We start from the raw sequence: 24,194 nt of genomic DNA, 5'->3' as shown, positions 1-24,194 counted from the left end.
CAAAGTCTGCCTTCAAGTTGCCACATAGATCGAACACATCTGATATCGTATGCTGCCTGTACATACCAAACATTTCTTCCAAACGGTCTTCAATTACATATTTTGAGATACTAGAAGCAGAACTAGGCCCAATTCTAATTGAAGTTCTCGATGTACAACGACTTGTCGTTTGCTATGTACGGCTGTGATTCGGTAATAGTTTGTGCTATATTCTCTAATTTTCCATTGACAATGTCATCTAATATACTATGTTCATTGTCAGTTGACAGTGACAAATCCACAAAAATTATTACACAGTAAAGAATATTGTTGATTGGCATCTATGAATTCTACAAAATCTTTAATGTATTTGTGATTTGGATACTGGACGATGGTAGCAGAAAATCACTGATTTGGAGAGAGAACGTATTCGAAAGACATCTGTGTAAATTACACGACAATGAATATTTTCAAACAAATATATTATTTTGTTTACAAAAACTTAATATACAAAATGAACGTAAAAAAGTGTACAATTGATCGTAAATAATGTTGTTAAACAAATCTATTTTTGTTTAAAAAACCACATCCTAAAGTCTGAGAACAATAAAACAGAAAAAAAAAAAGGAACAAACATTTCTCATGGAGACATTCTCCGTGTGTGTCCTGGAGACAGTGTCTCCATGTCACGGAGACGCATTGACACTTCTGAAGCGATTTCTTCCGACAAAATTATATTATCTTGTTGCGAACACATTTTTTTCTTCAACAACTTACTATTAATTAGCGAAAATCTTGAATACAAATTTTGATTTGCTTACCTTTTTTGATCCAATGGGCACCTTTTGGAGTAAATGTGTGAGAAGTTTTCCAAGTAAATGTCTTGCCGAATGAATGTTGCCAATGAGACTATAGTTTAAAAGTGTGGAGAGTGAATGAACGTGAAATGTGTGGATCGGGGAGTGAATGTGAGGATAATGAGTGATTGTGAGAAGGACCATCTACTTAAAAGTGTGCATGCATGTGACAACTCCTTGCAAATTGTGTGGAGATGATTGAATGTCAGTAACAAATTTGTTGTGTTATGAATAATTGAGTGAATGGTTTGGATGGATTCTGTATGGAATATATTCTCTCGTTATTGTGTTGTAAACTTTTTTTTACACATTCGGATATATATCAATGATTTTTTTACACATTAATATTTCGACTTGTTGTCTTGCAATAATTGGAACGTTTCGACAAAATTTAATTTTCTTCAATTTATTAGAGCTAACCAAGTTAATCAAAGTAATATGTATTGAGAGATGTAATTGCATTACAAGGATTCAAAGAACTCCCACATTTTGACCGTGCTTGTGGTGTGTCACCTTGTATGCATTGACATTTTATAGTGTTCTCGACATTGAAAATATCTTTGTCGATGTTTGTAAACGAAATAACTCGACAGGTGACGTGCGTATCTCAATTCTCGAGGTTCTATTTCATGTCCCAAAATTATATACGTTTCACCTGGTGTTATTGTAATTCAGATATTTGCGTGCTAAAGAAAAAAATTTACGGAAAAAAAAAAATCAAGACCAAGTCAACAGAAAACCGTGGGAAAATTGGGATAATAAATGGGGTAACATGTCAAATTTATGGTGTTGTAAAAATGCACCCTATTTTGGCAATTAGTGGCATGTAGGTGTTGATTTTTTTTGAAGTGTTGGCGATAAAAAAATATTTCTTATCCTCATCTTTGTCACATTGATGGAATCAGTACGTGTTGAAAAAATTCAAGGTAAGGACAAAGAAGGGCAAAGATGAAAATTCCACCATTTTGAATTTGAATTGGAGAATAAAAAATTCAATGCACCAATGATTTTTTTACACATTAATATTTCGACTTGTTGTCTTGCAATAATTGGAACGTTTCGACAAAATTTAATTTTCTTCAATTTATTAGAGCTAACCGAGTTAATCAAAGTAATATGTATTGAGAGATGTAATTGCATTACAAGGATTCAAAGAACTCCCACATTTTGACCGTGCTTGTGGTGTGTCACCTTGTATGCATTGACATTTTAAAGTGTTCTCGACATTGAAAATATCTTTGTCGATGTTTGTAAACGAAATAACTCGACAGGTGACGTGCGTATCTCAATTCTCGAGGTTCTATTTCATGTCCCAAAATTATATACGTTTCACCTGGTGTTATTGTAATTCAGATATTTGCGTGCTAAAGAAAAAAATTTACGGAAAAAAAAAAAATCAAGACCAAGTCAACAGAAAACCGTGGGAAAATTGGGATAATAAATGGGGTAACATGTCAAATTTATGGTGTTGTAAAAATGCACCCTATTTTGGCAATTAGTGGCATGTAGGTGTTGATTTTTTTTGAAGTGTTGGCGATAAAAAAATATTTCTTATCCTCATCTTTGTCACATTGATGGAATCAGTACGTGTTGAAAAAATTCAAGGTAAGGACAAAGAAGGGCAAAGATGAAAATTCCACTATTTTGAATTTGAATTGGAGAATAAAAAATTCAATGCACCAGGTGCATTGACATTTTATAGTGTTCTCGACATTGAAAATATCGTTGTCGATGTTTGTAAACGAAATGACTCGACAGGTGACGTGCGTATCTCAATTCTCGAGGTTCTATTTCATGTCCCAAAATTATATACGTTTCACCTGGTGTTATTGTAATTCAGATATTTGCGTGCTAAAGAAAAAAATTTACGGGAAAAAAAAAAATCAAGACCAAGTCAACAGAAAACCGTGGGAAAATTGGGATAATAAATGTGGTAAGATGTCAAATTTATGGTGTTGTAAAAATGCACCCTATTTTGGCAATTAGTGGCATGTAGGTGTTGACTTTTTTTGAAGTGTTGGCGATAAAAAATATTTCTTATCCTCATCTTTGTCATATTGATGGAATCAGTACGTGTTGAAAAAATTCAAGGTAAGGACAAAGAAGGGCAAAGATGAAAATTCCACCATTTTGAATTTGAATTGGAGAATAAAATATCCCCCCCCCCCCCCCTCTCTCTATGCGATAGAAAAAATTCATTTTGACAATTAATGGCTACCGAACGAGGGCTTAGTGACACAAAAACTGTGGAAACTACCTCGAAATGAAATGGGGAGAGAGACTCAAAAGTCCACAAGGCTTCGGGACAAGCTCCCACTCCAACTGCTGTAAGCTGTGACAGGAAGAGCACAGTTGCCACTTTACTCGAGCGAAGCACAGACAAAAGCCATAAACTTCATAGATTGCACAGTTATGAGAGAAATTGAGCTCCCCTATTGAACAAAGTGAACATAACGAAGGTAACATAGTTACTGTAGAAAAGTGAACAAAGTGAAATACAGAGGAATGTAATGGAAAGAGTTTCCATTGTGACTTGAACAGAGTGAAGCAACGAAATGCGGGCACATACACGTGGCAGGGAAGGAGACAGGGAGGGCTTTTCACACTCACACCCGCCCTGTTGCCATCCTTGAGAATCATCTAAAACATGCATATTCTCATAAGATATTGATATAATACTAAAAAAATAAAAAACATAATCAGCCATCGAAAATCAAGATTCTCAAATATAGCGAATAAAGATGCTCAGAAACCGTCTCAGTCAAGAAAAACTAGACGCCACAATTTCTCTAGTCCTTATCAGATTTGGTTGACGCCTCATCCTGCCAAGTTGCTTGCCACTGCTTATCATAAAATGTCGTCTCCTCCAGCAATTTCTTAAGGGTTTCAATATCCTCGTTCTTTCTTATCAGAAGAACACCCACTACAGCTATGAATAACAGTGTTTTACAGAAGAAGTTGCCCATTTGATCAACAAGACCTACCCCGGTCAAACTGTCTACGAGGTATGCCATGAAGAAGCCGATCATTGCAGCCCGACCTGCATAAAAGTTTAATGTCATTAGTCCAAAACATTCTTGATACCCAATGTATTTCTAAAAATTGAGTACATGTTTGGTATGCAGTACTATACAACTTGATGGAATAATGAATAAGACTTTTGAAGTTTTTTATTTTGTTTAATATTTTCTAGCCCTATCTAGTTCCATGCACCAAATATGCCATCAAGAAAGGGACTGAAGATATGTGCTAACCATTGAGCAATTCAGCTTCTGGAAGATGGAACCTTTTAATCCATGCCCACCATGGAATAATAGCAGTGTCAAAAGCAATAGGGTCTTCATTACTTGATGATTGAGGATTATCTTCCATCCATTTTCTCCTTTTCACTTCTGCAAAGAATTAACCACATAATCCGTTGAAAATCAAGTGACCTCTAGAGTATTACGAATATTTGGAGAGAGTTTAACAAATATCTAAACAAATCTATACAAAAATTAAAAAAATAATAATAATAATAAATAAATAAATAAATAATTGCAGAAGAAACACATAAATTTAGTTTTAAAATGAGGTCATTCAGGTCAAAACAGCTTTAAACCGTCACCGTGAGCTTTAAAATGTTCGAGAGGTCAATCCAGTGATAGATACACAGACAAGAACTCTTAGAGCAGGAATAATACCAAATCATGCAATAATGTTTAAACCTCAATGCACTTCCATGCAACCAAAAACATCCTTTTTCAATCCAGTTCGAGTCAAATTTTACAAACTCCCAACCATATGGAAGAAAGCAGCTACAATGAATTCGTTATAACCTGACACTAGTATGAGCTAGCACATGTAACGACACAATTAAGAGAACTGACATCTACAAAGACAATTAATAAACAAAAAAGAACTTAATTAGCTTGGACAAGCTGACAAGGAAAATAATGCATAAAAGTTCATCACAGAACTTAGCATTTGAAGCCCAATGTTATATGAGGCAAAAGATAAATTGAACGACAACATTTCCAATACATCAACAAAAATATTGTCTTCTCTCAAGCTTCTCTAAAGCTTCGTAACTTTTGCCATATCCGTAGTTCTATCCTAAATGATAGGGCATAAAAGGCGGTTGAGGGGGCATGCTGAGTCCTCATCACATGAGGAATAAGCTTCAAGGGACGAAACCCTTTTTCCATTGCCACGAGGCATTTTAGCAATGCCTTCGACTAGTGTTTAACCCCCTCCACCATCAGACACATATTTCTCTACCATTTCCCAGCTTTCCAGGGAAGCCAAAATGTTCCAATAGTGAACATAAAGTTCACATATTTGACCAGTTTATTCCTATTTAGTCACCACACCCACACCTCAGGCAGTTAAACTTAAGTTTCTTGAAGCACAAGAGGCGCAGAAGCATTGGTTAATGGATCAAGAAAAAGTATAAGTCGTATATCGAATAAATTTGGGTCAATCATGATAATCTATTTGTCATGCTGTATAATTTCTTACTACATTTACTAAAAGATCCAAAGTAAGCAGATCATTAAGAATTATCAACCACACGACACTAATTTATGTTTACCCTAACCTGTTCTACTAAGCATAGCAGCATATATAGAGAGAAGGGAGAGAAAAGTCACCAGCATCAATAACAGCGTCCCAATCGGTCTTCCCATCTTTCGCGAACTGCGTCAAGTCCCAAGTCCCTCCAACCCATTTGGGATCCTGAAATTTATTCGAACTCACTCCAACCTCCTCGGTAGGCGGCTCCGGAGCCTCGGCAACGGCCAGCGGCGGAGACCCGTTAGAACCTAGATTCTCCCCAGCACTCACAGGACTTTCAGAAGGTTTCTCATCTACTGTAACGGTAGAAACTACTCCAGACCCCTCATCAGCACTTGCAAAAATGGGTACCAAGTACTGAAGCTTTTTCGAGGGTCTTAGAGAAAAATCGGGCTTGTAGACTAACTGCGTCTTCTTCACATGAGGTGAGAGAGTTGTGAGATGAGTTGAAGGAGTCGATGTAAACATGATAATTGACATTATTGGAATCGATTTGCTGTGTTATGAAAAGGGAAGGGAAAGCGAGAGGCTTAGTTCAGAACTCAGTGATCTTTTGCGCTATCCTCATCCGAATATTTCGAGGGGGTACTTTTGGTAGCTGCCTTTGTAATTAATATCGTACTCCCTAAGCTTTTGTGAATTTCTTAAAAAAATAAAAATAAATAAAAAATGGGGTTGAACCCCAACCTTGAAAAGTCCCATCGCCCCGCTCATTTTTTTTTTTTTGGCGAATTTCTGCGTGGACCTCATGGTGTTTGAGAACGTATAGAAAACCCCCAATAGTCCGAAGGCAAACTAAATCTAAAAAAGCACCTCCCTCCTGATCATATTATTGTTGTCACGTTGTGTGTAATTTTTTGAAATTTTAACTAACTAATGCATCCCCACCTCCGTCATTACCTTTTATCAAAAATACAATAAACTGACGTGTGAAAAAAAACCACTACAAATCATCATTTTGAAAATTTCTGATGTATAATTGATCTTGTGACCACTACAATCATCTCACCACCATCACAATCATCACCACCATCCCCTCCACCATATCCAACCCCAAAAATCACCACAAATCCAAAATTCAACAACTACCAACTCCTCCACCCCTACTTACCCACAAAACAACACCAAGTCCGTATATAAATCTCATATCTGCAATTCGAACTCTAGCTTAACTATGGCATCGCTCCAATCTAATTCGCGTCACTATATTGGAATGTAAACAAGTAGAGTTTAGCTTGGAGGAAAACTTTAAGCTCGGCTCGAGGCCTTATTGAGCCCAACCAACTCATTTTTTTTAAGGTATCACAACTGCTATATAGCTACCTGTTAAAAAGGCAACTGCTATTTAATGGCAATCGACATAAAGAGGCAATAGTTATTGCCTATTTCAACAAACACGGGCAAAAAATGGTTCGTGCTTGTTTGGCTCATCACGAGCCATTACGGGCCAAGCTACACAGGTCAGCTTGGGTTTGAGTTACCTATTAAAATAAGGCTCCACTCGAGCCTGGGCTTCCTTCCTTTGAGCCACAAGCAATCCGGGCAAACAACCCAAATTAACATTCCTACCACCATCTGTAGCCTCAACTATGGTAGATTCGTGCTCATCAATGCTTCTTTCATTGAGCCCACCCTGATCATGGCAGTTCAACCCACATCATGGTAGTTGATGCCTACATGTATAGTTCTTAATACACAACTACTTTTCTCCTACTCCACCTTCTCAACAAAGTGTTAATGCCTCCATATATAGTTCTAGACATACCCGATTTTTTAAATTACGCTCTTATTTGACCCTCCATTTTCTAAAACCCATTTTTTTCTCAAACTCATTTTCTATCATATTTCACGGGATGCACAACTTTTCAAACCAGTTTTGTCATATCAAACAGAACTTATATGTTGTTTGCCTCCTCTTAATAATTTGACTTAGTCAAAATGTTCTACTTTGTTCATATTAGAATTGGCGATGTAGTATATCAAACTTGAATTATATCAACTAATTTCTCATGTATTCATGTGAAGCAAATGATGCTCTACAAAGAGAGTCATCGGCCCCGTGTAGACCACGAGTCTAGAAACCTAGGTCCGATGTGCTCGCAAGCGCGGCCTAGAACTCTTTGCTCAAAAAATAATTCACGGGATTGTTTGAAAGAAATTATTTATTGGGATTGATCAGAGAATAATCACTTCTTCCAAAAAGGAAGCAATGCAACAAATGGCCCCAACTTGTTCTGCAACTGTTGCATAATGCTTCAACTTCAACTTCAAAAAGGTAATAACATACATTTGCATTGTTATATTTACAAAACTCGAATAAACGATGGTACAACAAAGACAAAAAGCAGAACCATGGAACGAAACCTATAATACATCATACAAAAAGTATCAGTTAAAACTCAATTCAGATATCTTCTTATTGGCATATAACTAGTTACAAGTTTACGACACACTAATCTTCATTCTTTGAATCCTTAGAGGTACAGGGTTTTCTAAAACTGACACATTAATGTTGTTCCAAACATCTGATTTTTTTGGAAGCTGAGCAATTTTCTCTGCTATCATCAAGTCTTCGGGAAGTACAGAACCAAATACGGTGTATGAATTTTTCCATTCTTCGTGATTTGCCAAGCTTATGAAGAATTCAGGACCAGAGCCAACCCATGCTACTGATCCTCTTCTTATGGTAGGGCAGTACTCTGACGGGATTTTATTGAATGTCATTCCTTGGGCATCAAGTGTTCCTTGAACAAGAGCAAATGGAGGACCAAAGGAAGCCTGAAAAGACAAAAGAAGATGAAATCAAGATGATTTTCCAGCAAATGGAATAATCAGATGATTTTCCAAACAAATTAAAGCAGCGGAAAATAATAACTTATCATCAGTCACTAAAAAAATCAGTCCAACGCATTGAAACATAAAACAAAAACACAAACAGAAATAAAGAGTTAAGTAATAAGGTTAGCAAATCTTGACCATAAACATTTATAGGAGGATAAATAAAAGTAATAAGGAGAAAGAGATTAAAATGAATGATATCTAGTTTCTCTACCGCTTTAAATTCCTCTAAAACTGATCTAATACTACAGATTTCATGGAATTTTGTAGGCATGCACATAGGAATATGTGCTAAGCTTAAAATAATTGCTTATAGGTAAACAGTTAAGTTCAATAAAAATAACTCTTTTGTTGGTCAAAGTAGGAAATAAGCAAGTACTTATTTTGAAAATAACCCTTTCCTTGATGTCAAAATAAGTGACTATTTTTTACTTCAATTAAGAAAAGTAGCATATCCAAACATGTTTAGAATTAAAATCCACTTAAAAGTAAGTTTGAATTAATTTTAAGCTTAGCCAAACATCCTCTTCACAAATGTGTGAAAGAAGAACTAAATGACACTAGTTTGAAAAATATCTTTTATTTTGGATTGTGTGCGAGTATAAAATTGGTTAAACAATTATGCCGCTTTTCCAACAAAATATGGCATGTCTTTGCCAAATTTATGGGAAATACTGGAAATGGCCTTACCAGTATTGCTGTGGGAAATCAAACGCATAAAATTCAGTCTTTTTCAACATGTAAATCAAGGGTAGAAAGGGATTCACAATTAAGAGGGAAAATAGACATTGTGCAATGTTGGGGATGAAATCAGGTGTGGGTCAGTTTGTTTAATATTTTATTGAGATTTTGAAGTTTCAAAGTTGCAAAATTGCTAATGATCAGCCTTTTAAGCACCATCAAACGGGGGGGATAATAATCAGGCAAGTGAAATGAATCAAAATGATGACTCTGAATGAACAGAACAGACTCCTAAGTTCCTCTTAGTAGTCAAGACTACATATGCAAATACAATGATCAGGGATGCACAAGACCAAGAAACAATGTTTAGTTCTTACATCTTCGATGTGTTTTCCTTTTGCATCCCAAGATTGACCACGACTTTCTGCTCGATAGAAATGGCAACCTGCACAATGGCGTACTGCCAACAACTCTAGGATGTATTTGACTGAAAGTGGAGAACAATCAGGGAAAAGCTGCACAAAATTATAAAGTTCATCAGTGAAATATTTTTTTAATAAATACAGAAGTATATTAAATAACATCCAAGAAACTCTGCCCATTCTCTCTCTCTACTTCACTTATAGCATGTTTGCTACAGTGAATTGAATAGTACTTGATAACATTAAAGAGGTAAAAAAAAGCTAAAATTTTACCAATTATATCGCTTAGTCATGTCCAGCATTGCATACCAAATATACTCTTGCGGTACAAAACTTCACTATCTTCCTCTAAATTTCAAGTCTCTTCTTTCCTCACTCAACTCTTCCATTTTCTTCAGTGGTTTTTTATTCAATACACTTTTGCTTCTCATGACAGAGATATAAAGTAAAATAGATTCGTAGTTAGAAATTGTGACCTTTTCAGGAGTATTTTGTAAAAGATTTCTCATTTCGTAAAGACTTCTTTTAGTAAGTTCTGGAAACTAAATTTACCGGTGGATCAAAAACACGTAGAATGTTTTGGATAATATAATACGAAAATAGTTTCTAGTACTGTTTCTAGTGCCATTTTATTTTAAAGAGAGTTGGAAGCATGAGTAGGATGCACTTTTTTTTAGTTCATATATGAACATATATATTGTTGGTATGTTGGACAACTGAAAATTGTCTCTGAAAATACGACCAATAAGTAATAACTAAACCTTTTACTGATCAAGACAAATGTAACGTGTTGACATGCTTTCCTGACTCAGAGTGTCAATCTTTTTCAGCACACCCTCAAGGAGGTTCCTTGCATAATTATATAATCTAATTGACTAATTAAAAGCTAGGAATTAATTTTATGACAGACTTTGACCACTCTTTTTTTGAAAGGTAATCCAATATTTTATTAATTAAGGAATAATACATAGGAAGTGTATTTACTTTAAGTCAGAAAGAAACAACACGAAATTGGGCATCCCGTCTATATGCCTAGTAGCCGTAGCATTAAACCAAGTATACAATGTCAAAAATACACTTCCATAATCTGCTTTGTTGTCCGTGTTTGATAATCAATACAGAGGTTGTATATTTCTCTCTACACACTCCATACAATACAACGTAGAATAAGGTCCCACACAAGCTTGCTATCCTTATCATGGAACTTTCTCTTACATGCCTTTAGCACGTCTTCCATACACCTCGGTAACATCCAATCCATGTGTTGAAATGCCAGAACGTCGTTCCACAGCAAACGACCAGCATCAAAATAAAGGAATAAGTGGTCAATTGTCTCCCTCATCCCTCCTACACACATAGAACCACTCTATAACATAAAAACCCTAGCTCGAAGGTTATCCACCATTAACCCCTGTTCCCTAACAACCGTCCAAAGTAAAAATGCCACATTTGGAGGTAATTTACATAATGAACTCTCCACGGGTCTCAATAAGGATCTAAAATAAGTGTTGATCGAAAAGATACCATCTCGTGTCAACCTCCACCTGATACAATCACCGTCTCCTACCCTGAAGTGCACCTTATACAAAGATGTCAGAAGCAACGCATAATCATCCACTTCTCAGTCCTACAAACCCCACCGAAAAACAATGTTCCAATTGAGACTTTCAATATGTATATCTAAATCTCATTCACCGTAGTAGATAGCTCCAAAGTAATAGGATACAAAGAGGGAAATCCTGTCCTAAGCGGTTGCTCTCCGAACTAACAATCATCCCAAAAATTAATAGTATTACAATTCCCAAGACAATCTATCCTAAAAAAGATCCACCTTCGACGGATATACCGCCACAAACTCACCCCATAAGAGCCACGGCCGTCGACTGAGCACCAACCCTTGCCCATCATATTTTGCCCCTATAATTTCTTTCCAAAAACCCTCCTTCTCCATTCCGAGTCGTCACAAACACTTACCCAACAAGGCCTTATTAAACAATACAAGGCTCCTCAATCCGAAAATCCACACCTTGGAGAACAAACTGCATCCCAGTTAACCAAATATAATTTCTTCTCCTTCCCTACTCCTCCCCACAGAAACTCCATTTGAATCCTCTTCAATCTTTTTGCCACTGCAGCAAAAATAGGAAACAATGATAAAAAATAAGTAGGAAGATTCGATAAAGTAGACTTAATGAGAGTAAGACGACCATCCTTTGAGAGGTACATACGCTTCCACTCCACTAGCCTTTTCTCCACCCTTTCCATAATATTGTTCCAAAAATGTATACTTTTAAACCGTGCTTCTAAAGGAAGCTCAAGATATGACATAAGCAGCCTTACAACCCAATAAAGCAGTCAACTCCTCCACGTTCTCGACCTTTCTCACTGTGATAGCTTCAGATTTCCCAAGATTTATCTTCAGTCCAAATATAGCTTCAAAACACAGAAGCAAACGACACAGGTTCCTGAATTGCTCAACATCTGCATCACAAAAGATTAGTGTATCATATGCAATAATGCAAACAACAAATGAGATACCTGCAGCTAATCAATCATAAACCCCTTGTAATGGAGACAAAGGATTCACTTGCCTTAATCCTCTACTACTCCGAAAATAACTCTCAAGAGTGTCTTTCACCATAACTGAGAAAGAAACAGTAGAGATACAAAACAAAAATCTACTGGCACCACTTATCTCAGAAGCCACATTGTCTGAGCATATACAAAAGAAATTCCCAATTTAAGTGATCATAAGCCTTTTGAATGTCAAGCTTAAATAACATCTCTGGAACCCCTAGACGCATTCTTAAGTCGATGCATTCATTCGCCATAAGTATGGAATCCATAATTTGGCACCCATTGACAAAAGCAATTTGAAACTTAGACACCACTTTCTCTAGCACCTCCTTTAATCAATTCGCCAGAATCTTCGCAATAATCTTGTCTATCCCACTCAATAAACTGATAGGACGAAAGTCTTTAATATCCGTTGCTCCCGATTTCTTAGGAATCAACACAATAAATGTAGCATTGGAGTTTCTCAAGAACCTGCCACACTGGAAAAACCAAGTAAGGACAACCATAATATCCGATCGCACCACTTCTCAACAAACCTTATAGAATGAGAAAGAAATATTGTCCGATCTTGGATCCTTGTCGTCATTCATTCTGAACACCACCTCCTTAATTTCATCCTCCTCAAATGGTCTCTCTAACCAATCGGCATTCTCCTCATTAATAGTAGAAAAAGTCTAGCCTTCCAATTCCAGCCTCGAGTCAAACTGCTCCTGATAAAGAGTTTGAGAGAAACTCACTAGTTAGGTCCCGATATCATGCGGTTCCTCATAAGTAACCCCATCTACCTCCAACATAGTGATAGAATTGTTTCGTCAGTTTGAATTAGCAAGAATTGGGAAAAAAAAAATCCCCCCCCCCCCCCCTCTCTCTATGCGATAGAAAAAATTCATTTTGACAATTAATGGCTACCGAACGAGGGCTTAGTGACACAAAAACTGTGGAAACTACCTCGAAATGAAATGGGGAGAGAGACTCAAAAGTCCACAAGGCTTCGGGACAAGCTCCCACTCCAACTGCTGTAAGCTGTGACAGGAAGAGCACAGTTGCCACTTTACTCGAGCGAAGCACAGACAAAAGCCATAAACTTCATAGATTGCACAGTTATGAGAGAAATTGAGCTCCCCTATTGAACAAAGTGAACATAACGAAGGTAACATAGTTACTGTAGAAAAGTGAACAAAGTGAAATACAGAGGAATGTAATGGAAAGAGTTTCCATTGTGACTTGAACAGAGTGAAGCAACGAAATGCGGGCACATACACGTGGCAGGGAAGGAGACAGGGAGGGCTTTTCACACTCACACCCGCCCTGTTGCCATCCTTGAGAATCATCTAAAACATGCATATTCTCATAAGATATTGATATAATACTAAAAAAATAAAAAACATAATCAGCCATCGAAAATCAAGATTCTCAAATATAGCGAATAAAGATGCTCAGAAACCGTCTCAGTCAAGAAAAACTAGACGCCACAATTTCTCTAGTCCTTATCAGATTTGGTTGACGCCTCATCCTGCCAAGTTGCTTGCCACTGCTTATCATAAAATGTCGTCTCCTCCAGCAATTTCTTAAGGGTTTCAATATCCTCGTTCTTTCTTATCAGAAGAACACCCACTACAGCTATGAATAACAGTGTTTTACAGAAGAAGTTGCCCATTTGATCAACAAGACCTACCCCGGTCAAACTGTCTACGAGGTATGCCATGAAGAAGCCGATCATTGCAGCCCGACCTGCATAAAAGTTTAATGTCATTAGTCCAAAACATTCTTGATACCCAATGTATTTCTAAAAATTGAGTACATGTTTGGTATGCAGTACTATACAACTTGATGGAATAATGAATAAGACTTTTGAAGTTTTTTATTTTGTTTAATATTTTCTAGCCCTATCTAGTTCCATGCACCAAATATGCCATCAAGAAAGGGACTGAAGATATGTGCTAACCATTGAGCAATTCAGCTTCTGGAAGATGGAACCTTTTAATCCATGCCCACCATGGAATAATAGCAGTGTCAAAAGCAATAGGGTCTTCATTACTTGATGATTGAGGATTATCTTCCATCCATTTTCTCCTTTTCACTTCTGCAAAGAATTAACCACATAATCCGTTGAAAATCAAGTGACCTCTAGAGTATTACGAATATTTGGAGAGAGTTTAACAAATATCTAAACAAATCTATACAAAAATTAAAAAAATAATAATAATAATAAATAAATAAATAAATAATTGCAGAAGAAACACATAAATTTAGTTTTAAAATGAGGTCATTCAGGTCAAAACAGCTTTAAACCGTCACCGTGAGCTTTAAAATGTTCGAGAGGTCAATCCAGTGATAGATACACAGACAAGAACTCTTAGAGCAGGAATAATACCAAATCATGCAATAATGTTTAAACCTCAATGCACTTCCATGCAACCAAAAACATCCTTTTTCAATCCAGTTCGAGTCAAATTTTACAAACTCCCAACCATATGGAAGAAAGCAGCTACAATGAATTCGTTATAACCTGACACTAGTATGAGCTAGCACATGTAACGACACAATTAAGAGAACTGACATCTACAAAGACAATTAATAAACAAAAAAGAACTTAATTAGCTTGGACAAGCTGACAAGGAAAATAATGCATAAAAGTTCATCACAGAACTTAGCATTTGAAGCCCAATGTTATATGAGGCAAAAGATAAATTGAACGACAACATTTCCAATACATCAACAAAAATATTGTCTTCTCTCAAGCTTCTCTAAAGCTTCGTAACTTTTGCCATATCCGTAGTTCTATCCTAAATGATAGGGCATAAAAGGCGGTTGAGGGGGCATGCTGAGTCCTCATCACATGAGGAATAAGCTTCAAGGGACGAAACCCTTTTTCCATTGCCACGAGGCATTTTAGCAATGCCTTCGACTAGTGTTTAACCCCCTCCACCATCAGACACATATTTCTCTACCATTTCCCAGCTTTCCAGGGAAGCCAAAATGTTCCAATAGTGAACATAAAGTTCACATATTTGACCAGTTTATTCCTATTTAGTCACCACACCCACACCTCAGGCAGTTAAACTTAAGTTTCTTGAAGCACAAGAGGCGCAGAAGCATTGGTTAATGGATCAAGAAAAAGTATAAGTCGTATATCGAATAAATTTGGGTCAATCATGATAATCTATTTGTCATGCTGTATAATTTCTTACTACATTTACTAAAAGATCCAAAGTAAGCAGATCATTAAGAATTATCAACCACACGACACCAATTTATGTTTACCCTAACCTGTTCTACTAAGCATAGCAGCATATATAGAGAGAAGGGAGAGAAAAGTCACCAGCATCAATAACAGCGTCCCAATCGGTCTTCCCATCTTTCGCGAACTGCGTCAAGTCCCAAGTCCCTCCAACCCATTTGGGATCCTGAAATTTATTCGAACTCACTCCAACCTCCTCGGTAGGCGGCTCCGGAGCCTCGGCAACGGCCAGCGGCGGAGACCCGTTAGAACCTAGATTCTCCCCAGCACTCACAGGACTTTCAGAAGGTTTCTCATCCTCTACTGTAACGGTAGAAACTACTCCAGACCCCTCATCAGCACTTGCAAAAATGGGTACCAAGTACTGAAGCTTTTTCGAGGGTCTCAGAGAAAAATCGGGCTTGTAGACTAACTGCGTCTTCTTCACATGAGGTGAGAGAGTTGTGAGATGAGTTGAAGGAGTCGATGTAAACATGATAATTGACATTATTGGAATCGATTTGCTGTGTTATGAAAAGGGAAGGGAAAGCGAGAGGCTTAGTTCAGAACTCAGTGATCTTTTGCGCTATCCTCATCCGAATATTTCGAGGGGGTACTTTTGGTAGCTGCCTTTGTAATTAATATCGTACTCCCTAAGCTTTTGTGAATTTCTTAAAAAAATAAAAATAAATAAAAAATGGGGTTGAACCCCAACCTTGAAAAGTCCCATCGCCCCGCTCATTTTTTTTTTTTTGGCGAATTTCTGCATGGACCTCATGGTGTTTGAGAACGTATAGAAAACCCCCAATAGTCCGAAGGCAAACTAAATCTAAAAAAGCACCTCCCTCCCGATCATATTATTGTTGTCACGTTGTGTGTAATTTTTTGAAATTTTAACTAACTAATGCATCCCCACCTCCGTCATTACCTTTTATCAAAAATACAATAAACTGACGTGTGAAAAAAAACCACTACAAATCATCATTTTGAAAATTTCTGATGTATAATTGATCTTGTGACCACTACAATCATCTCACCACCATCACAATCATCACCACCATCCCCTCCACCATATCCAACCCCAAAAATCACCACAAATCCAAAATTCAACAACTACCAACTCCTCCACCCCTACTTACCCACAAAACAACACCAAGTCCGTATATAAATCTCATATCTGCAATTCGAACTCTAGCTTAACTATGGCATCGCTCCAATCTAATTCGCGTCACTATATTGGAATGTAAACAAGTAGAGTTTAGCTTGGAGGAAAACTTTAAGCTCGGCTCGAGGCCTTATTGAGCCCAACCAACTCATTTTTTTTAAGGTATCACAACTGCTATATAGCTACCTGTTAAAAAGGCAACTGCTATTTAATGGCAATCGACATAAAGAGGCAATAGTTATTGCCTATTTCAACAAACACGGGCAAAAAATGGTTCGTGCTTGTTTGGCTCATCACGAGCCATTACGGGCCAAGCTACACAGGTCAGCTTGGGTTTGAGTTACCTATTAAAATAAGGCTCCACTCGAGCCTGGGCTTCCTTCCTTTGAGCCACAAGCAATCCGGGCAAACAACCCAAATTAACATTCCTACCACCATCTGTAGCCTCAACTATGGTAGATTCGTGCTCATCAATGCTTCTTTCATTGAGCCCACCCTGATCATGGCAGTTCAACCCACATCATGGTAGTTGATGCCTACATGTATAGTTCTTAATACACAACTACTTTTCTCCTACTCCACCTTCTCAACAAAGTGTTAATGCCTCCATATATAGTTCTAGACATACCCGATTTTTTAAATTACGCTCTTATTTGACCCTCCATTTTCTAAAACCCATTTTTTTCTCAAACTCATTTTCTATCATATTTCACGGGATGCACAACTTTTCAAACCAGTTTTGTCATATCAAACAGAACTTATATGTTGTTTGCCTCCTCTTAATAATTTGACTTAGTCAAAATGTTCTACTTTGTTCATATTAGAATTGGCGATGTAGTATATCAAACTTGAATTATATCAACTAATTTCTCATGTATTCATGTGAAGCAAATGATGCTCTACAAAGAGAGTCATCGGCCCCGTGTAGACCACGAGTCTAGAAACCTAGGTCCGATGTGCTCGCAAGCGCGGCCTAGAACTCTTTGCTCAAAAAATAATTCACGGGATTGTTTGAAAGAAATTATTTATTGGGATTGATCAGAGAATAATCACTTCTTCCAAAAAGGAAGCAATGCAACAAATGGCCCCAACTTGTTCTGCAACTGTTGCATAATGCTTCAACTTCAACTTCAAAAAGGTAATAACATACATTTGCATTGTTATATTTACAAAACTCGAATAAACGATGGTACAACAAAGACAAAAAGCAGAACCATGGAACGAAACCTATAATACATCATACAAAAAGTATCAGTTAAACTCAATTCAGATATCTTCTTATTGGCATATAACTAGTTACAAGTTTACGACACACTAATCTTCATTCTTTGAATCCTTAGAGGTACAGGGTTTTCTAAAACTGACACATTAATGTTGTTCCAAACATCCGATTTTTTTGGAAGCTGAGCAATTTTCTCTGCTATCATCAAGTCTTCGGGAAGTACAGAACCAAATACGGTGTATGAATTTTTCCATTCTTCGTGATTTGCCAAGCTTATGAAGAATTCAGGACCAGAGCCAACCCATGCTACTGATCCTCTTCTTATGGTAGGGCAGTACTCTGACGGGATTTTATTGAATGTCATTCCTTGGGCATCAAGTGTTCCTTGAACAAGAGCAAATGGAGGACCAAAGGAAGCCTGAAAAGACAAAAGAAGATGAAATCAAGATGATTTTCCAGCAAATGGAATAATCAGATGATTTTCCAAACAAATTAAAGCAGCGGAAAATAATAACTTATCATCAGTCACTAAAAAAATCAGTCCAACGCATTGAAACATAAAACAAAAACACAAACAGAAATAAAGAGTTAAGTAATAAGGTTAGCAAATCTTGACCATAAACATTTATAGGAGGATAAATAAAAGTAATAAGGAGAAAGAGATTAAAATGAATGATATCTAGTTTCTCTACCGCTTTAAATTCCTCTAAAACTGATCTAATACTACAGATTTCATGGAATTTTGTAGGCATGCACATAGGAATATGTGCTAAGCTTAAAATAATTGCTTATAGGTAAACAGTTAAGTTCAATAAAAATAACTCTTTTGTTGGTCAAAGTAGGAAATAAGCAAGTACTTATTTTGAAAATAACCCTTTCCTTGATGTCAAAATAAGTGACTATTTTTTACTTCAATTAAGAAAAGTAGCATATCCAAACATGTTTAGAATTAAAATCCACTTAAAAGTAAGTTTGAATTAATTTTAAGCTTAGCCAAACATCCTCTTCACAAATGTGTGAAAGAAGAACTAAATGACACTAGTTTGAAAAATATCTTTTATTTTGGATTGTGTGCGAGTATAAAATTGGTTAAACAATTATGCCGCTTTTCCAACAAAATATGGCATGTCTTTGCCAAATTTATGGGAAATACTGGAAATGGCCTTACCAGTATTGCTGTGGGAAATCAAACGCATAAAATTCAGTCTTTTTCAACATGTAAATCAAGGGTAGAAAGGGATTCACAATTAAGAGGGAAAATAGACATTGTGCAATGTTGGGGATGAAATCAGGTGTGGGTCAGTTTGTTTAATATTTTATTGAGATTTTGAAGTTTCAAAGTTGCAAAATTGCTAATGATCAGCCTTTTAAGCACCATCAAACGGGGGGGATAATAATCAGGCAAGTGAAATGAATCAAAATGATGACTCTGAATGAACAGAACAGACTCCTAAGTTCCTCTTAGTAGTCAAGACTACATATGCAAATACAATGATCAGGGATGCACAAGACCAAGAAACAATGTTTAGTTCTTACATCTTCGATGTGTTTTCCTTTTGCATCCCAAGATTGACCACGACTTTCTGCTCGATAGAAATGGCAACCTGCACAATGGCGTACTGCCAACAACTCTAGGATGTATTTGACTGAAAGTGGAGAACAATCAGGGAAAAGCTGCACAAAATTATAAAGTTCATCAGTGAAATATTTTTTTAATAAATACAGAAGTATATTAAATAACATCCAAGAAACTCTGCCCATTCTCTCTCTCTACTTCACTTATAGCATGTTTGCTACAGTGAATTGAATAGTACTTGATAACATTAAAGAGGTAAAAAAAAGCTAAAATTTTACCAATTATATCGCTTAGTCATGTCCAGCATTGCATACCAAATATACTCTTGCGGTACAAAACTTCACTATCTTCCTCTAAATTTCAAGTCTCTTCTTTCCTCACTCAACTCTTCCATTTTCTTCAGTGGTTTTTTATTCAATACACTTTTGCTTCTCATGACAGAGATATAAAGTAAAATAGATTCGTAGTTAGAAATTGTGACCTTTTCAGGAGTATTTTGTAAAAGATTTCTCATTTCGTAAAGACTTCTTTTAGTAAGTTCTGGAAACTAAATTTACCGGTGGATCAAAAACACGTAGAATGTTTTGGATAATATAATACGAAAATAGTTTCTAGTACTGTTTCTAGTGCCATTTTATTTTAAAGAGAGTTGGAAGCATGAGTAGGATGCACTTTTTTTTAGTTCATATATGAACATATATATTTTTGGTATGTTGGACAACTGAAAATTGTCTCTGAAAATACGACCAATAAGTAATAACTAAACCTTTTACTGATCAAGACAAATGTAACGTGTTGACATGCTTTCCTGACTCAGAGTGTCAATCTTTTTCAGCACACCCTCAAGGAGGTTCCTTGCATAATTATATAATCTAATTGACTAATTAAAAGCTAGGAATTAATTTTATGACAGACTTTGACCACTCTTTTTTTGAAAGGTAATCCAATATTTTATTAATTAAGGAATAATACATAGGAAGTGTATTTACTTTAAGTCAGAAAGAAACAACACGAAATTGGGCATCCCGTCTATATGCCTAGTAGCCGTAGCATTAAACCAAGTATACAATGTCAAAAATACACTTCCATAATCTGCTTTGTTGTCCGTGTTTGATAATCAATACAGAGGTTGTATATTTCTCTCTACACACTCCATACAATACAACGTAGAATAAGGTCCCACACAAGCTTGCTATCCTTATCATGGAACTTTCTCTTATATGCCTTTAGCACGTCTTCCATACACCTCGGTAACATCCAATCCATGTGTTGAAATGCCAGAACGTCGTTCCACAGCAAACGACCAGCATCAAAATAAAGGAATAAGTGGTCAATTGTCTCCCTCATCCCTCCTACACACATAGAACCACTCTATAACATAAAAACCCTAGCTCGAAGGTTATCCACCATTAACCCCTGTTCCCTAACAACCGTCCAAAGTAAAAATGCCACATTTGGAGGTAATTTACATAATGAACTCTCCACGGGTCTCAATAAGGATCTAAAATAAGTGTTGATCGAAAAGATACCATCTCGTGTCAACCTCCACCTGATACAATCACCGTCTCCTACCCTGAAGTGCACCTTATACAAAGATGTCAGAAGCAACGCATAATCATCCACTTCTCAGTCCTACAAACCCCACCGAAAAACAATGTTCCAATTGAGACTTTCAATATGTATATCTAAATCTCATTCACCGTAGTAGATAGCTCCAAAGTAATAGGATACAAAGAGGAAATCCTGTCCTAAGCGGTTGCTCTCCGAACTAACAATCATCCCAAAAATTAATAGTATTACAATTCCCAAGACAATCTATCCTAAAAAAGATCCACCTTCGACGGATATACCGCCACAAACTCACCCCATAAGAGCCACGGCCGTCGACTGAGCACCAACCCTTGCCCATCATATTTTGCCCCTATAATTTCTTTCCAAAAACCCTCCTTCTCCATTTCGAGTCGTCACAAACACTTACCCAACAAGGCCTTATTAAACAATACAAGGCTCCTCAATCCGAAAATCCACACCTTGGAGAACAAACTGCATCCCAGTTAACCAAATATAATTTCTTCTCCTTCCCTACTCCTCCCCACAGAAACTCCATTTGAATCCTCTTCAATCTTTTTGCCACTGCAGCAAAAATAGGAAACAATGATAAAAAATAAGTAGGAAGATTCGATAAAGTAGACTTAATGAGAGTAAGACGACCATCCTTTGAGAGGTACATACGCTTCCACTCCACTAGCCTTTTCTCCACCCTTTCCATAATATTGTTCCAAAAATGTATACTTTTAAACCGTGCTTCTAAAGGAAGCTCAAGATATGACATAAGCAGCCTTACAACCCAATAAAGCAGTCAACTCCTCCACGTTCTCGACCTTTCCCACTGTGATAGCTTCAGATTTCCCAAGATTTATCTTCAGTCCAAATATAGCTTCAAAACACAGAAGCAAACGACACAGGTTCCTGAATTGCTCAACATCTGCATCACAAAAGATTAGTGTATCATATGCAATAATGCAAACAACAAATGAGATACCTGCAGCTAATCAATCATAAACCCCTTGTAATGGAGACAAAGGATTCACTTGCCTTAATCCTCTACTACTCCGAAAATAACTCTCAAAAGTGTCTTTCACCATAACTGAGAAAGAAACAGTAGAGATACAAAACAAAAATCTACTGGCACCACTTATCTCAGAAGCCACATTGTCTGAGCATATACAAAAGAAATTCCCAATTTAAGTGATCATAAGCCTTTTGAATGTCAAGCTTAAATAACATCTCTGGAACCCCTAGACGCATTCTTAAGTCGATGCATTCATTCGCCATAAGTATGGAATCCATAATTTGGCACCCATTGACAAAAGCAATTTGAAACTTAGACACCACTTTCTCTAGCACCTCCTTTAATCAATTCGCCAGAATCTTCGCAATAATCTTGTCTATCCCACTCAATAAACTGATAGGACGAAAGTCTTTAATATCCGTTGCTCCCGATTTCTTAGGAATCAACACAATAAATGTAGCATTGGAGTTTCTCAAGAACCTGCCACACTGGAAAAACCAAGTAAGGACAACCATAATATCCGATCGCACCACTTCTCAACAAACCTTATAGAATGAGAAAGAAATATTGTCCGATCTTGGATCCTTGTCGTCATTCATTCTGAACACCACCTCCTTAATTTCATCCTCCTCAAATGGTCTCTCTAACCAATCGGCATTCTCCTCATTAATAGTAGAAAAAGTCTAGCCTTCCAATTCCAGCCTCGAGTCAAACTGCTCCTGATAAAGAGTTTGAGAGAAACTCACTAGTTAGGTCCCGATATCATGCGGTTCCTCATAAGTAACCCCATCTACCTCCAACATAGTGATAGAATTGTTTCGTCAGTTTGAATTAGCAACCTCGTGAAAAAACTGAGTGCATTCTTCAACCCCAAATTTCTGACGCCAAGCAATCTACTCCATCTTTACCAACCTCTCCAACTTCATCTTAATTCTCCACATCTCTCCCTCTCATCCCCTACCAATCCTCGACTCTCCTCCTTTCTATCCAAGTCTTCTATATCTAAAAGGCATTGATTTTTTACGACAGTTAATATCTCCCCCAACTCCTCATTCCACCTCTTCAAATCCCTTTTCAAAGCTTCAATTTTTGATCCAACACATAATTGGGAGACCCCCTGAAGTCATACGATGCCCACCACGTCCATACTCGCTCCACAAAACTTTCTATTTTTAGCTATATCTTCTCAAACTTAAATGGGGCCTTCTTCCAGTGCACCTCACATTCTCAGATAACGAAATAGGGAAATGATTTGAATACACCCTTCCCAATCTCCTCTGGGTACTTTTCCTCCCACTCTCCACATGCGAGAAACCAATCTATTCAGGACAAGATAGGTTGATCTCGATTAAATGACTAAGTAAAATCTCCTCCAATCATAGGCAGGTATACCAACATGTTCTCCCTGATAAAATCTGAGAAGTCCTCCATGGCCTCCGTTAATCTCCCACCAGTATACCTCTCAATAGAAAATCAAACCATATTAAAATCTCCTCCAATACACGTTGGAAGGTTCCACCAAGCCATCATACCAGCCAGCCTATCCCACAATCCACCTCTACTCTCATCAACATTAGACGCATGAACTTCTATAAACATCCATTGAAATCCATCCCCAATATTTTTAAATGAAAGCACAAGAGAAAATAGCCCTTCACTAACCTCCTCCATATAAAAAACTATAGTGTCCCACATGACTAGCACACCTCCTGAAGCCTCCGATAACCCCAAAAACTGATACCTGACATGTTGTCCCCCCCATAGACTAGTCACAACAGCCCTCAAAACGACCTCCAACTTTGTTTCTTGTAAGCATACAAGGTCAGCCTTTCAACCTCTTATCGGATTTTGAATGCCTAACCTTTCCTCGACTTCATTGAGCCCCTCACATTCCAACTAATTATTATTGGGATCATCTTACCACTCCATTTAAAGCAAATATCAACATATATCAACAAAGGCAAAACAGAAAACTAGTTACATGATGGTTTAGCAAATCTCTAAATGCAGTGTGCTTATATGAATGTTGTTAATTTGTCTTCACATGCAGGTACACAATTGCGATTTTATGTATAAATACAAGACTATAAAGCTTATTAGAGATTAGCACAGTAATCATTTAGTTTTTTTCTTTCATTGGTGCTTGAAATGTCTGGATGCATAAATACAAGATTATAAAGGTTACTGGAGATTGCAATGGCAGCCATTGGAAACTTTCTTTCCTTGACGTGATCCAGATGTACAAGAAACCACTCCGTGATTAAATCAATTATATGAATCTGGTTACGTAACCACGAGAGTAACTTATGGGCCTGTTCACTTACTCAAGAATATGAATGTATACCTTGATATGAAGAGTACCATGTTCTGTCTCTAAGCCAACAATACCCTTAAACAATAAAAGAGAGAATGAAAAGTTAATTCATGAAGAAAAATTCATAATCCACAGGAGTCCAGCATCAAGAAGAAATGAAAGACTACTCTTTTGACGGTTTATTAGGAAAACATCAAAAGGGCAAGAGCGCGGGGAG

The 24,194-nt window shown here is 37.0% G+C and overlaps 2 protein-coding genes and 2 long non-coding RNA genes across 4 annotated transcripts; all 4 read right to left on the bottom strand.

Moving 5' to 3' along the window:
• Positions 1-3,287: 3,287 nt before the first annotated feature.
• On the bottom strand, positions 3,288-5,981 carry LOC111386766 (light-harvesting complex-like protein 3 isotype 2, chloroplastic). Its single transcript, XM_023011236.1, has 3 exons — positions 5,468-5,981; positions 4,091-4,228; positions 3,288-3,876 (listed from the first exon to the last, which is right to left on the bottom strand). The coding sequence occupies exons 1-3, from the start codon at positions 5,868-5,870 to the stop codon at positions 3,626-3,628; spliced, it is 792 nt and encodes a 263-aa protein (XP_022867004.1). The 5' UTR covers positions 5,871-5,981; the 3' UTR covers positions 3,288-3,625.
• A 1,638-nt stretch (positions 5,982-7,619) lies between these two features.
• Positions 7,620-9,996, bottom strand: LOC111386760. The gene is made up of 3 exons (XR_002701309.1): positions 9,605-9,996; positions 9,287-9,424; positions 7,620-8,168 (listed from the first exon to the last, which is right to left on the bottom strand). It is a non-coding gene; the product is annotated as an uncharacterized LOC111386760 (long non-coding RNA).
• Positions 9,997-13,050: 3,054 nt separating this feature from the next.
• LOC111386765 (light-harvesting complex-like protein 3 isotype 2, chloroplastic) lies at positions 13,051-15,747 on the bottom strand. Its single transcript, XM_023011235.1, has 3 exons — positions 15,231-15,747; positions 13,854-13,991; positions 13,051-13,639 (listed from the first exon to the last, which is right to left on the bottom strand). The coding sequence occupies exons 1-3, from the start codon at positions 15,634-15,636 to the stop codon at positions 13,389-13,391; spliced, it is 795 nt and encodes a 264-aa protein (XP_022867003.1). The 5' UTR covers positions 15,637-15,747; the 3' UTR covers positions 13,051-13,388.
• Positions 15,748-17,385: 1,638 nt separating this feature from the next.
• On the bottom strand, positions 17,386-24,109 carry LOC111386753. Its single transcript, XR_002701308.1, has 3 exons — positions 24,008-24,109; positions 19,052-19,189; positions 17,386-17,933 (listed from the first exon to the last, which is right to left on the bottom strand). It is a non-coding gene; the product is annotated as an uncharacterized LOC111386753 (long non-coding RNA).
• Between the last annotated feature and the right edge of the window lie 85 nt (positions 24,110-24,194).

Source organism: Olea europaea, unplaced genomic scaffold (assembly GCF_002742605.1).
Source record: "Olea europaea var. sylvestris unplaced genomic scaffold, O_europaea_v1 scaffold372, whole genome shotgun sequence".
NCBI classification, from domain to species: Eukaryota; Viridiplantae; Streptophyta; class Magnoliopsida; order Lamiales; family Oleaceae; genus Olea; species Olea europaea.
The sequence above is the reverse complement of the archived record's forward strand: the minus strand, read 5'-3'. Positions and strand labels throughout refer to the sequence as shown.

Coding starts and splice junctions, on each gene's coding strand:
- LOC111386765 (XM_023011235.1), bottom strand. CDS start 15,636: ATGTCAATTATCATGTTTACATCGACTCCTTCAACTCATCTCACAACT. Junction 13,992..15,230: donor GGACGCTGTTATTGATGCTG/GTGACTTTTCTC, acceptor AATTCTTTGCAG/AAGTGAAAAGGAGAAAATGG. Junction 13,640..13,853: donor AGAAGCTGAATTGCTCAATG/GTTAGCACATAT, acceptor ACTTTTATGCAG/GTCGGGCTGCAATGATCGGC.
- LOC111386766 (XM_023011236.1), bottom strand. CDS start 5,870: ATGTCAATTATCATGTTTACATCGACTCCTTCAACTCATCTCACAACT. Junction 4,229..5,467: donor GGACGCTGTTATTGATGCTG/GTGACTTTTCTC, acceptor AATTCTTTGCAG/AAGTGAAAAGGAGAAAATGG. Junction 3,877..4,090: donor AGAAGCTGAATTGCTCAATG/GTTAGCACATAT, acceptor ACTTTTATGCAG/GTCGGGCTGCAATGATCGGC.